Below are 13,631 nucleotides of genomic sequence, written 5' to 3'. Positions count from 1 at the left end.
TTTATAAATCACTCAATGGTTTACGCCCTAGAGTACATCTCTGATATGCTTATAGAACATAGACTGAGTTGATCTATGGACTCAGGTCAGCTGGTACAGCCCAGAGTCCAAACTAAACACGGTGAAAGCAGCATTTAGTTTTTATGCTGTATGCAACTGGAACAAAATGCCAGAAGATCTTAGATGTGTAGCAATTTTTAAATCCAAGTTAAAAACACTTATCTTTTCATATGCTAATGATTGAGCTCTAAAATGTGCACTTTACTTCAAATGCACATTCTATTTTTATTGCTATTTTATGTATGTTGTCCCTTCAGTTAATTCTATAATAACAACAACGACAATAATAATAATAATAATAATAATAATAATAATAATAATAATAATAATAATAACCACATATTTTCTATGAATTGTAAATTGAATATACAATAAAAATTAATCAATATTTACGACATACTGGGGTGATGAATAGCAATTAGAAAGTGTGTAGAAGACTCTTGTTCAATGGGGGGCGGTAACGCTTTCAGTTGGATGGCAACCGCTTCAAATACAAGACAAAGAAGAAGAAGAGTAGGGAAAAAAAATGTTGAAACCAAACGTAACTTCCGGGTTCAGAATCTGACGTGTCTAAAACAGTTCTACGCTGGTAGTGGATTGTAGTCGTGGGAGATTTATTATCTATTTAAGTATTATCAGGTATGATTATGATCTTTGAAGGGCGTGGATTTACACTACACATGTATTTACCGAACGCTTCTAACGTTCTCCCCCTGGTTTGTGTCGTTTTTGTGTAGATACGTGGTGGCAAGATGCTGGATTTCTTCACCATCTTCAGCAAAGGGGGGATAGTGTTGTGGTGTTTTCAGGGAGCCGGGGTCACTGAATCCTTCACCGGGCCTGTCAACGCCTTGATCCGCTCCGTCATCTTTCAAGTGAGTGTCAACGGCCGGCCACACACAGCCCCATCACACACTCTTTTAGTGTTTATCTGTCATTCTCGCCGTGGGAGCTAAAAGAGCTAATGCTAACGCTAACGCTAGCAACGTGAGGCGATTGCGTAATGTAGTAAAAAAGCAAGTGTTGTGCGGCGTAAACGGCTTTAAGAATCGTAATATTAGGGGATTATAACCTGCGTTGTGATGCTATAAATGCTACAGAGATTTAAGACAGTGACATATTAGTGTAATAGCTCCCTTTGTCATTTAAACGTGTCGTTTTTGTGATATTTCAGGAACGAAGTGGGAACAATTCATTTAATCACGAAGCCCTGAGCCTCAAGTACAAACTGGACAATGAGTTTGAGTTGATTTTTGTGGTAAGTGTTTGATCAAGCAAACCTTGAGGCCACATTGAAGCCATAATTCATCTGTTCTCACCCACATGTTTTGGTTTCCCTGTTTGTTTACAGGTGGGTTTTCAAAAGATCTTGACGCTGACGTATGTGGACAAGTTCATAGATGATGTGCAGCTTCATTTCAGGGATCGTTATAAGAATGAGCTGGAGCAGAAGGGCTCTCTGAAGCATCTCAACAGCAGCTTTCTGTTTGAGGATGACTTCAAGGTGCTTCTCAGGTAAAGACAAGACCGAGACGCTGACTGATCTCTGACTCGATTGTGACCATTTGAAACCAAGAATACAGATTGAGTTACTGTTCCTAGAAATCTGATGAAGAAAGTAACTAACTGTTGAGTTTTCTGATTCTGTCATGCTGACGTTTGCCTGAATGTTTTCCAAAAGAGACGCGGAGGGCAGCAGCAAAGCTCGAGGACCCGCCTCCATGCGGACTTTTAATGAGTCCCTGAAATCCCAAAAAACTGTGAAGTCTATGGTTGAGACGAAGGGTGGAGACAAACCCAAGGAGCAAGGAGGAAAGAAGAATAAGAATACCAAAAAGGAGGGTAAGTAATATCGATCTATAACTGCATCATCTCAAAGGGAAGTTAGTGAATAATTGACATGATTTCAATCAGCCTCCATGCCGCTGATCGACTCAACTGGTTGGAAATTGATGAGAGCAGCGATTGACTTATGGTTGATAATCCGAATCACTTCCCAGCCCCTGCAGCTGAGCCTGTCAAAGTGGATCCAGTGAAGGTGTCGTCATCGGCGTCCTCTGGCCAGAAAACGGTTCAGAACGGTAACCAGGACTTGACCCTCGATGAGATCATGCAGAAGAAGAGAGAGGAGTTCTTTCGCAATCGCATGGGAGGGGGTGTGGTGAAGCCCAGGTGAGGGGGGGGGGAAAGAGATTCACGCTTCTTGAGTGTATTAGAGCCTGTGTGTGTGTGTGTGTGTGTGTGACAATCCTGTGTAACTGTGATCCTGTGCACCTCTTAGCCAAACCAAGTCCCCGAAGCCTCAGAAGCCTAAGGAGAAGCAAATGCGTGTGTGGGAAATGGGCGGCAACAGCACCAACAAGCTGGACTACAGCCAAAAGAATGGAAACGGGTACCATGACGGCGGCGACCAAGGCCAAGATGCCAAAATGGAACCGGTATGCAGAATTCAAATTCTGTCCCATCTACTGATTTTTAAAATCGCTCGGTGGCGACGATTCTACTAAATCTTTACGACGCGGCCAAGGTCTTGATGGCATGGGTGTGTTTCAGGGGATGCAGCTACGCTCCATGAAGGGAGACCTGCTGTCTGTGGACTACAAGTCCAGTGAGGAGGAGGCGTTGGTGGAGGAGGAGGAGGAGGAAGAAGAAGAAGAGGAGGAGGAGGAGGAAGAGGAAGAAGAGAGAGTGGTCGTCACTGAAACAAGCAAGAAACTGTGAGAAACTGTTTTTGTACGGTTGGAATTTGATCTCTGATGTGATCTCTTTTTTTGTGACCCGATGATGCAATATTCCCCATTCTCATCATTTTATCGCAGCTCCAAAAAAGGTGGCAGCTCTGGGGGAATGTTTGGAATGCTGAAGGGCCTGGTTGGCTCCAAGAGTCTGAGCCAGGTCGACATGGAGCCGGTGCTGGAGAAGATGAGGGACCACCTCATCGGTACGACTACCCACATCTGCGCCTCCTTCTCTCTCTTTCTGTTCATCTTCTCTCTCTCTCCTCTTTCTCCCCGTCTCCTACTCATTCTCCCCATTTGTGCCCCGTAGCGAAGAATGTAGCTACCGACATTGCCTCCAAGCTCTGCGACTCCGTAGCCAAAAAACTGGAGGGCAAAGTCATGGGCACCTTCACCAGTAAGTCGCCGTGAACTCTTATCGGGAACGCCCGCACTGCCACCGCTGCTTAGAAGCACAAGGAATTTTCGCAACAGCTCCAACATGTCAGTAAATGATTAAATGCCTGTAACGGACACTTACCAAGGCTTTCCCTCCCGTGGTGTGCTTGTGCAGCTGTGGCCTCGACGGTGAAGGGGGCCCTGCAGGATTCCCTGGTGCAGATCTTGCAGCCCAAGCGGAGGGTGGATATCCTGAGAGACGTCATGGAGGCGCAGAGCCAGCGGAGGCCTTTTGTCGTCACGTTTTGTGGCGTCAACGGGGTCGGCAAATCCACCAACTTGGCCAAGGTGAGATCTGTCCCACCATCGTCCTTGGGTTTCCTGATGCTCAGATTTGCTCACACAGTTCTGATATTCTACCTAACATTAACATTGTACTAATAATACAATTTGCTCATTATTCCGTGCGTATTTTAGAACAGAAATCAAATTGATGTCGATCTATTTTCGTCACGCCTACGGTGTAATTAACGCGACTCAAACTCTGGGCCCAGATCTCCTTCTGGCTGATCGAGAACGGCTTCACTGTGCTGATCGCAGCCTGTGACACGTTTCGTGCCGGCGCAGTGGAGCAGCTGCGGACTCACCAGCGCCGCCTGAATTCCCTGCATCCTCCGGAGCAGCACGGGGGACGGCCGGTGGTCCAGCTCTATGAGAAGGGCTACGGGAAGGATGCAGCAGGAATCGCTATGGAGGCCATCGCCTATGGTAACCACGATTCCCTCTCGTCTTACGGCATCATGAAGCTTTTAATGGGAATGCCGATGCCACTTTAATCAAAGCTGCATTAGTCTGATAATAATCTGCCTTTGGGTTTTTTTCTGTCTCTCCAGCCCGTAATCAGGCCTTTGACGTGGTGTTGGTGGACACGGCCGGGCGTATGCAGGACAACGCCCCCCTCATGACGGCACTGGCCAAGCTAATTGCCGTCAACATGCCCGACCTGGTGCTGTTTGTCGGGGAGGCTCTGGTGGGAAATGAGGCGGTCGACCAACTGGTAGGTTGTTCTTACATAATCTACAGTACATCATCTACAACAGGAACAGGAAACGACTAACTAGAGCATCAATCACTCACGTTTTACCAGTTCACGTGACCAGTTTTGGTTTTTGGGATTCACACACAGAACAGAGGCTCACGTTTTGTTAATAAGTAACAACTATCAATGATCTGAGTTCCGGGTTGGACGGCTGTTGTTCATAGACTGTCCATCGGAGGTCAGTGTTGCTCCACCATGGTCCTATCCGCTTAAGCAGCTGTCTCCTTTCACAGGCTTAAACTTGTCCTCTTGTTTGTGCAGATAACAGGTTTTGGTCCTTTGCTTATCATTCTGACCAGCGACATAGAAAGCTGGCGCTCCACTTTGACATTGACCTCTTATCTTTTGTCTTCACATCTTCTCAGGTGAAGTTTAATCAGGCTCTGGCAGACCACTCCATGACTGACAGACCTCGCCTCATCGACGGAATCGTCCTCACCAAGTTCGACACCATCGACGACAAGGTACCCATAACATCCTCCTCTGCACATTCACCGCCAAAACTGTCCGCCCCCCCTTTTTTTGCTTGAAAGTCAACTGCGCCCTTGTGCCTCCACAGGTCGGCGCCGCCATCTCCATGACCTACATCACAGGCCAGCCCATTGTGTTTGTGGGCACAGGGCAGACCTACAACGACCTGCGCAGCCTCAACGCCCCCGCAGTGGTCAGCGCCTTGATGAAGGCCTGAGTCACTGCATGTCGCCGCTGTCGATTCATCCTCGCAACTAAAGCCAACGAAACCATTTGTCACACTGCTGTGAGATGTTACGGCCCTGCTAACCGAACCCTTTCTCCCCTTCCCCCTTTAACCCCCGCACCTCCACAAGTTTGCATCAGGTGAACTGGAGTCATGCACATGTCCTCATTCACCCAGCACCAGGCAAGAGTAAAGAACAAGTGTGCACTTTGAAAGACAAACATACAAACCGAACCCGGAGGAGCCTCTTTTGGCAACATTCATAAACTTTTTGGTCCGAATTGAAAGATGCTTTGAAAATAACAGTCACTTCCAAAAATGACCTTTTCTGCTGACTTCCAGCCAATCGAACGGACCCGAGTTATAAATGTCATAAATTCACTGGTTTGCCGAGTAAATATTCTACCTGGCATTTTGTCAGTCAGTTTTCCCTTCTCTTCATTTAAATGAGGTCAGGTTGTAAAAGGCTGGCTGGATGTGACATTTCAGCAGCTGCCTGTGCCTGAGGAAAGCTTAGTGACCATAGTGCCTATCTGTCTCCTGTCTTAGTTCACATTTTTTTACTTTGGCGTTGAGAGCGGGCAGTTTAGAAAGCGTACCTAGAAAAAGAGGGATGAGCCCCGATTTAACGGTTAGATTCGGTTACAGGCAAATATCGATACGATCAATTTGTAACATCTCACGCAGGCCAGTAAGTCGTGGAATCAAAAGAACATTCACATCCACTGAAAAATGAGGCAATTGGACATCTCCAGCAGCTGTTAGTAGCTAGATCAGGATGGATTTTTCTCCCATCATCTCCCAGAGTGCTTCCCCCTTCTTTAACACACTTAACACATTTTCTTTACAAAAATGGAGACTTTGATCCCCCTTGGTTTATAGATTTTTGTAAATGTCTTTTTTTAGTTACAGATTATCCACATACTACAGACTGGTCCTGCTCTAACTTCAGTGAGCTCATATGAAAGGATGAAGGACCGTGGTTCCCATTATTTATGTTATCTTCCCCTTTTGATTTACTCCCCATTTCTAAGAGGACAGTAAGTCTTAAATCTCTCCTGGTCCCCCCCCCCTTTATTTGTGGTAGTGCATATTGAGAGAATCAAGAGTTATAATGAAGATTTGTGCTAATTTATGAGAATGTAAACGTTTATAAATAAAGCTGCTATATGCTTATGACAGCTTGTAAAGTGGAACTTGTTCTGTCATATGTTACACAAACACGCAGGGGTCATTGCAAACATGACAAAACAGTATGGGATACCAAAGGCTTTATTTTGAAAATAGCACTTATAAATACTATGTCAGAAAACATGCATGTATTAAAAATACAAAAAAAGGTTTACAAAGAACATTATTATCCTATTGGTCTCAGTCGGAGTGGCAAAATGACAAAAGTTACTGGCAGGGTTACATTCTGCTATGGAAACACAACTCTGCTCAACTCACATTTGCAAACAAAATTCTAAAACGCATTCATGGATTTGCAGAACCGAGTAACCATACACGATTAGAACACTTTTTTTTTTCCAGCCGTCCCTATCCAGTCGTTTGGAAATCTTGTCTCCTGACTCGGCGTTACAGATATCGCATACAAACACAAGACTGCTGGAATTTTCCGTTAAGAGCGTGTGATGTCTCATAGCTACCTACAGTTTTTTCCTTTTCTTTTTCAGCGACGATGTAAATCAAAGTGATGCAAGTTTTTTTTTTGCGTTTCGTGTCCAAAACCATGAGGGGTCCCATCAATGCAGCACATTAGTTAACCTTTTACCAACGGATTCAAGAGTTTTACCACATCAAATTAAAGTGAGAGAATACCATATTAGAACTTTTCAATGACCGCTATATCGTCCCAAAACAAAACAAAAAAGAGGTTTCAACAACATTCAGATCAAATACATGAGGGGTTATACAGTTGTTGTTGTGTGTTGACATTTTATTCACTTTTTCTTTCCCTTTATGAGCAAGAACTAAAAGGAAAACCAAGCTGGACATCTTCAAAATACAGAATAGTTTAAAGTCTCCCGTGGCCTGTAATTATCCAGGATTCCTAAAATGCAATCAGACTGGAGTACTAGTGGAAGTAGAGAGATTTCTTGATAGAGCTGTGAAGGAAACTGATTGATACTGATCCCGATTGTGTGCCTGTCAAGAAAGGTAGTCTGGGGCAGAAACAGAAGGAAGGGATTTGAGTAAACAGATGTGTAAACAAGGAGCGTCAGCTAAATCTTTCACACCGACGACTGCCATGCATGCAATACTGCAAAGTCAGCTTTGTGTCACCCTTTGGATACTGAAAATCAAGAATTGGATTTTCTATATCTACAAGCATGCAGCAAAAAAGAAAGAAAGAAAAAAAAAACAGGTTTAAGACTGGGCTTTAGTGTGTTATTCTGAAAATGTCCACTGCCCGATGCCAAAGAGAAGCATTCAGTCCTAACCTTGGAGAAGGCTTTTAAAGCCACTCTGTGGTTCTTCTCCATTTTGTGAAGGAGATCCTGTAAAAGGATAAAAACAAAAACAACCAGTAAATTTGAGATTCTGTGTATCCTGGAGTGTGTTTGCCTGAACCTAAATTGGGGTTGTGAGTTTTTACTCTACATGGAGATCCAGACTGTTGGAGTTAACTAACAAAATCACATTTAGAATCTGTATTTGAAGTGGCCAAGCACAATAATTGGAATATAAGATGACAAAAATCTCCTGCACTTTGTATAAATTGGCACACAAGAAAGTTATTTTCAAAACCTGACACTCAAGAAAAGCAAGCAGACATTCAGTACTGCAACTTGTCAGAGTCACACCACACAGAACTCACTTCAAATCATGCACAGCACATTCAGTCACACACGCACACACACACACACAAAGAAAACACTGATTAACTTTCTCCTTACCCGAGCCATTGGCAGAAGCATCGCGATTGCAGATCTCGTTAGCGAGCCTCTCAAAGTACTCCGGCAGGTCGGCATACTCATCTCCATAGGAGATGACCTTGATGCCCTTATCCAGCATGTTGTCGCGCAGCTTCTTGAACTCACCCACGTCCTCCCGCCGCACGAGCATGAAGTGTTCGAGGTCCGACTTGTGTTTCACTGCCTCCAGGAACAGAGCCTGGAAGGTCGTGTCGTCCACCGTGCGCCCACAGCCCAGGAACACAAACGATTTGGTCTCGTAAAGCTTCTGGATCTCACGCTGTTGAAACCGTGGTGGTATGACATTATTACACTTCATCTGAGGTAACACTTCAAATTGTAGCAAAGTGCAGGAGAGACATCAGTTAAACCAGTTAACCAATATCAATGTGTTGAGGATTCCTGGTTTACAGCGCCCTGATGAACACTCACCATAACCTCAGTGTTCCGCAGTACATTCTGATAACCAGCAGGGTGCAGCACGATACCACTGGGGTTGGTGTAAACGCCATGGATATGCAGAACACTTAGCCTCCGTTTCTCCTGGGCCCACTCCAATACCTGGATACAACACACACCACACACCACACACAGACACACTCAACGCTGGCGCTTAACAGTCCATTGCACTCAATCCTGTTCTGGCTGGGCAGGGAGTAGAATTGCTTTGAACAGCAGACGGGATATGAGCCCTGATGGAGACGAGGCATAAATACCAGGACTGAGAGGCAGAGTGTCAGGCTACTGAAAACTCAATTCTTAACAAATAACAAAAAAAAGCCTTTAATGTAATTTAGATGTCTTGGCTGGATGTAATTGGCTGGATGTGAAACAAAAGTAAGTTGATGTATGAACCAGCCAAGTCTTGATCCAAAAACAAATATTGCGCCGTCTATAAAACCCAACCGCAGCTGAGTGATGGTTTGAACTTTGAACCTTCATCGGGTCGAGACAAAAACCCTCTTTCTTACCAAAATTGGTAAAGGAGCAGATAGACGTGTCAGCACTCAACACCGTCCCGTGTCTCTTGAAGGTAGAACAACTTCCCCTTAACTTACAGCGTTCGCTTTTCTGACCTTTGTACTCCCATAACTGAGAAACGCATCAATCAACGAAGGCGGTTTACCTTCTTCTCGTCCGTCAGGTCGAGCGACTCCAGCTTGGTGCCTTGATGGGCGGCGTAGATCTCCAACAGGTTGTCGAAGTTTGTGGTGAGGACGAGTGCGCCGCTCTCCATTAGCTGCAGCACTGAGCGCAGTAAATGTTTCCCGGCATGCTCCATCTTGGACTCCAAATCGTCAAACACCTCGTACAGACAGTCCTTGAAGAATGTGGATCGCACGTTACCGGTTCTCTGGAGAAGAAGGGGAAGAAGAAGAGGAAGAAGAGAAGAATGCAGATACTGTCAGAAAAAGATGAAACAAACCTTGATCTGAGTTTGGAAAGCTCTCAGCCTTTCTGTACAAGTGTGAAATGTTTAAATAGAGGAAGAAAAATCATGAAATCTCTCAGTATAAACGCAGCAGTGTGCATAGTTTACCCATTATCACTTCATAATCATCACCTTACCACAGCTGGCTAGAAAGATCTGCCATCAGGAAGTAAAGTCTAATAAAAGGGTCATCTGAAGTTGTACTCGAGGCTTCCCGACCACAAATGCTCTGTCAATCCAAATGTACTGCAAATAGTCTTGTTTACTGAGCTTTAAAAGAAATATTTACATTGAGAATAGTTTGAGTAGTACCGGTAGTTGTATAATAGTGCTTTTGTTACAGTTAACACCCTAATATTAGCAGAAGGCAAACTGTGGGTATGTGAAGGTGGAGGCTGTTGTCTATGTGTTGGTTGCTGAGAGGAACACCTGGGTGTGGTGACAGTCCACCTGTGAGATTATAGGATGTGACTACATGGGCAAAGGGGTGAGAGGGGAAGAGGAAGAGAGAGAGAGACCTAAGAATAGCAGAGGGTGGAGCGGAGCTGTAGTGACCGAGGTGAGCTTAGGGAAATGCTCGGCTGACTTCTCCAGATTAGAGCTCTAATGGGCTAAACGGCAGAAGCACTTTCCACAGGAGGGCCGCGGCTCATTATCCACGTCTATAGAGTCCACGCCACCGCTCCTGGTTACCGAGCCCTTGGACTGTCTCCAGACTTATGTAATAAGTAAGCAGGACTGCAACTCTGTCATAAATTCAGAGTCGCCTTTCGGTAATCAATGAGTGCTTTGATTGATTTGTTTGGATTGGCTGCGGGCGATTGCAGACGACATGTGGCAACAGATTGAACGAGAGACGCTGACGCTGAAACGTTACCGACGACACATTATTGATGTTGACAGTTTGAGTTCAATATTCTTCAATCTCAAATCGACTAAATGATTTCCTCACTATCAAACGACAAACAACAGCTGTGTTCTGTTCCGTCTCGTCTTGGGCTCAGAGCTCAGACTCGGCGTGCCAGGTGCTGAACTGAACTGTGATTCTACACACAAACATCTACCACCTAAACCATCATAATAGTCATGATGACCCCCGGTGACCCCGATTGAATTTGTTGTTCTTAAATTCCTTGTCTGACCCGAGTAAACAAACTAGTCAGCACAGATGTAATTAACCTACTTTTCTTTGCCAAAGTATACAGCGGTTGCATTTCGTACAGCCTACAAATCAAGGTAATCCGTGTTATTAGGCTCGTAATTGAAGCAGCGTTGCCTGAAGCCGAGTCAACTCTCGCAACTCATTGTTACTGGATTTAACGCCGCTAAAGGCCTCACTCTCACACGGTCATAAGCTTCAGGTTTCTTAGGGCTATGGTTGATGGATAATTTGTGCAATTGGTCCTTGGTCTAGACTACACTGTACAAACATTACGGTCTTGTATGAACTTGCATGCTTGACAGCGAGCGGGCGCAGGGTGATGCCTCAATCAGTCCCGAGCAGAGATTCTCTAGGGCTGTAAAGCTGCCGATTCATGTTATTTCCTTCCTTTAAAATATGTGTTTTCCTCGTCTGTGTCTGCACAAGTGCGACTGGCGTAAACCCTGATAGATAAACGCCATAAAAGCAGTGTTTGTTCTTATTGTCACAACATGTCGAGCGCTGAAACAAAGCCTGTTTTATCAATGTCAGAGGTGCAGTGAGACGTGGCTAACGCAGGGGGCAAACGGTATTAAGGCTCACATCTGTGACTCCCTGCTCCACACCGCTCCAATACAAACACAACCCGGTTACATAAAAATGCTTTTACGCGTTTTGTTTTTCTAGCCGTCTCGTAGGATGGAGTAGGTCCGTCGTCTCGTCTGCAATAAAGGGATGTATAAATAAACCTGAATCGACTTGTTATTGACGAATACGCCGCACGTTTAAATGAGAAGGGTCGGGTTTTATGTTCTATTTGCTGTATTTCTGCTTCTGCTTTTTGCAAGCTTATGGTTTTGTTGAGATGATGTAAACAAAGTGATGACTCGCTGGAGTTTGATTTTTTGTCTTAACTCGATGGGCTGATGTTTAATTAAACATCACAGGGGCCAGAGATACAGTATGTCAGTGAAAACATAAATAAAATGCGGTAATGCAGAAAAATAAAGGCTTCATATTGGCTGCGCAATTGATTCCATGTTAATGGACTAGAAAGCTTATCCATGCTCAGCAGAACCAGAGACACCAGTAAGACAATTATCATCAGCTACAAAGGAGTTCAGGCTTAGACGTCTTATCTAAAGTCATGAAAGTTAAAATGGAACGTCTCTGGCTGTGGGAAAGACAGGCAGTGTGTCTGCGTGTGTTTGTGCAGGTGTGGGGAAGTGAGAACTGAACAAAAAGGGAAGGAAAGGGGCTCAAGCAGACTTACCGGGGAGAGTTTCTGAATGAGGTCATGGGCCACATGAACCAAATTCTTATCTTCCTTCATGTGCCTCTGGAAACGCCGACTCTCCTCCTCCTCCAGCAAGTCAAAGTCATTGGCCGCGTCGAGCAAGGCCTGGATCAAGCCTTTCCAGGAGCGGAGCGCGGGCACCTGAGGGGCCACTGCAGAGCTCACCCCTGTGCCGATCACCAGGACCAGCTCAGGGGCCCGCTTGGTCTTCAGGCTGGGCAGCAATTTCCTTTTGGGGGGGCAGGCAGAGATTAAATGATGACGGTTCCATTGACACTGCTTCCAAAATCCTTCAGACAGCATTAAGGTTACATGACCCCAAACTCACTCTTGCATTCATGCTCCAACATGCGACACTGTTCCTCAGGCCAAACATTAGAAACCCGAAAGCAAAGATTGTAATCAACCTTGTGAGCAGTGATGCATGAGTCATGGGCAGAGCGTGCAGGTGGCTCTGAAACAACACCTGACCTCACCTGGGCTTCTTTGCATTGGAGTCTGCATCCTGAGAATCAGTTGCAGGTCGCTTTTCACTTTTCGCTGCTACAACAGAGGCCATTCAGCTCCTGTGACAGAAACATGAGCACCCACACACAGGCAATCAGAAAAGGCTTCACAGAGCAACGTGGCTTAAAACATTCAACGATTCTGATCATTGGAAGCTGCTGCATGCGTGCGTTTATATCCTGTTATTCCTGAACTCTCTGTGTGTGCATGTTAGTATCACTCCCTCCCTCTCCACATCTGCTCAGACTAGTGTCAAAACAATCACCAACGGCAGGATACTTTGTCGTAATCGCTTTGGAACCAGTAAACTATTTATGCATTCTCATTTCCTGGCAACACACGTTTCCTGATGCTGAAACCACAAGTCATCTGAACAAACAATCACTATACTGTACTACTACAAAAGTGCTAGTGAAACTGGATAACGTTTTACGACAATTACGCTGCTTTGTTCTAAGAACTACGAGCCACATAGACAAAGTTGGTTAACCGGTGAACAAAGGTTTGTATGGTTTTGCGACATTTCGTGTCACAAGTAAGAGATAATGATTCAGCATTAGGTCATGCTACCCTGCACCGGGTTACCCTTTACTTACCCTGATACCCGCTGCGTGTGTATTTCTGTTCCAGGTATAGATCTTTTCCGATTTTAAAGTCAATTCTTAAGCTAGCAGCTTGGCGTCAAAGTTAGCTAGCTTTCTGACTAACTTAACGCAAACCGGTGGATAAACTAACGCCAGCGTTAGTAATGCAGCTCAATAACAAGACTGCAGGAAAAAACTAAATTACGGACTGACATAAACAGACGTTTGCGTTAATTTCTCAGTCAGTTCTCGACTTCTTAGGCTATCTAAACGGAATTACAGACCTGTACCTGCTTCTGTCTTACTCGTCATAGCAGAGATAAATGGAAGCTATTCTCTGCCTATATGTCCGTTGTTAGTCAAATCCTCTCAGACAAAAAAAAGTCGACAGCTCTCCTCCGATTAAACACCACACACAAGCTGCGGTCTCTATTCAATAGTAGACATCGTGTTCCTGTGTTGAAGTTTAGAGGAGCTGTTCATGTCCCCGCCTGTGCGCCCGGGCGGGCTTGTGCTGCTTTCAAGTGCCGTACGAAATATCAGTGACCGGTGCCGCGTCACGGAAGGAGACGGTCTAGAGATTTACATGCTTCAGCAATTACATTCAAATTGTTCAGGGAAGTAGACAAAGGCTCCGACAGAAAACATGCTAACTACATGCTTTTGTTCATTGTTCAGAGTAAGTTAGCCCGTGTTTGTACCATTTTCTGCACACTAAATTCATTTTCGGTTGGATATCTGAAACGTGCAATTTACCGCTAGAGCCAGAAAGATATTATT

General features: G+C 44.9%; 2 protein-coding genes across 6 annotated transcripts; one reads left to right on the top strand and one right to left on the bottom strand.

The window, feature by feature from the left end:
- Positions 1–600: 600 nt before the first annotated feature.
- On the top strand, positions 601–6,168 carry srpra (SRP receptor subunit alpha). The gene is made up of 15 exons (XM_076144844.1): positions 601–699; positions 798–935; positions 1,235–1,318; positions 1,412–1,575; positions 1,742–1,902; positions 2,061–2,232; positions 2,342–2,498; positions 2,614–2,777; positions 2,880–3,001; positions 3,109–3,195; positions 3,352–3,524; positions 3,731–3,944; positions 4,070–4,233; positions 4,641–4,739; positions 4,835–6,168. Exons 2-15 carry the CDS (start codon positions 813–815, stop codon positions 4,961–4,963), a joined length of 2,013 nt encoding a protein of 670 aa, XP_076000959.1. The 5' UTR covers positions 601–699; positions 798–812; the 3' UTR covers positions 4,964–6,168.
- A 346-nt stretch (positions 6,169–6,514) lies between these two features.
- Positions 6,515–13,370, bottom strand: fam118b (family with sequence similarity 118 member B). 5 transcript variants are annotated; one of them, XM_076144856.1, is made up of 8 exons: positions 12,864–13,370; positions 12,237–12,326; positions 11,737–11,989; positions 9,017–9,244; positions 8,323–8,451; positions 7,873–8,170; positions 7,417–7,473; positions 6,515–7,137 (listed from the first exon to the last, which is right to left on the bottom strand). In XM_076144856.1, exons 2-8 carry the CDS (start codon positions 12,317–12,319, stop codon positions 7,124–7,126), a joined length of 1,062 nt encoding a protein of 353 aa, XP_076000971.1. In that variant the 5' UTR covers positions 12,320–12,326; positions 12,864–13,370; the 3' UTR covers positions 6,515–7,123. The 5 variants fall into 5 exon arrangements, with proteins under 5 accessions (XP_076000971.1, XP_076000990.1, XP_076000981.1 ...); XM_076144875.1 differs by having other exon boundaries at positions 13,136–13,370; XM_076144866.1 differs by having other exon boundaries at positions 13,142–13,370.
- Between the last annotated feature and the right edge of the window lie 261 nt (positions 13,371–13,631).

Source organism: Genypterus blacodes, unplaced genomic scaffold (genome assembly GCF_046128005.1).
Source record: "Genypterus blacodes isolate CSIRO-AG114 ecotype Tasmania unplaced genomic scaffold, CSIRO-AGI_Gbla_v1 ptg000003l_1, whole genome shotgun sequence".
NCBI classification, from domain to species: Eukaryota; Metazoa; Chordata; class Actinopteri; order Ophidiiformes; family Ophidiidae; genus Genypterus; species Genypterus blacodes.
This window is presented reverse-complemented; position numbering and strand designations above follow the sequence as displayed.

What these genes read in the sequence shown, in the direction of transcription:
- srpra (XM_076144844.1), top strand. Translation starts at nt 813, where the DNA reads ATGCTGGATTTCTTCACCATCTTCAGCAAAGGGGGGATAGTGTTGTGG. An exon ending in AATCCACCAACTTGGCCAAG is followed by an intron (nt 3,525 to 3,730) that starts GTGAGATCTGTC and finishes CTCTGGGCCCAG; the next exon opens with ATCTCCTTCTGGCTGATCGA. An exon ending in TATGGAGGCCATCGCCTATG is followed by an intron (nt 3,945 to 4,069) that starts GTAACCACGATT and finishes CTGTCTCTCCAG; the next exon opens with CCCGTAATCAGGCCTTTGAC.
- fam118b (XM_076144856.1), bottom strand. Translation starts at nt 12,319, where the DNA reads ATGGCCTCTGTTGTAGCAGCGAAAAGTGAAAAGCGACCTGCAACTGAT. An exon ending in TCCAATGCAAAGAAGCCCAG is followed by an intron (nt 11,990 to 12,236) that starts GTGAGGTCAGGT and finishes CCCCCCCAAAAG; the next exon opens with GAAATTGCTGCCCAGCCTGA. An exon ending in ACCTGACGGACGAGAAGAAG is followed by an intron (nt 8,452 to 9,016) that starts GTAAACCGCCTT and finishes TGTTGTATCCAG; the next exon opens with GTATTGGAGTGGGCCCAGGA.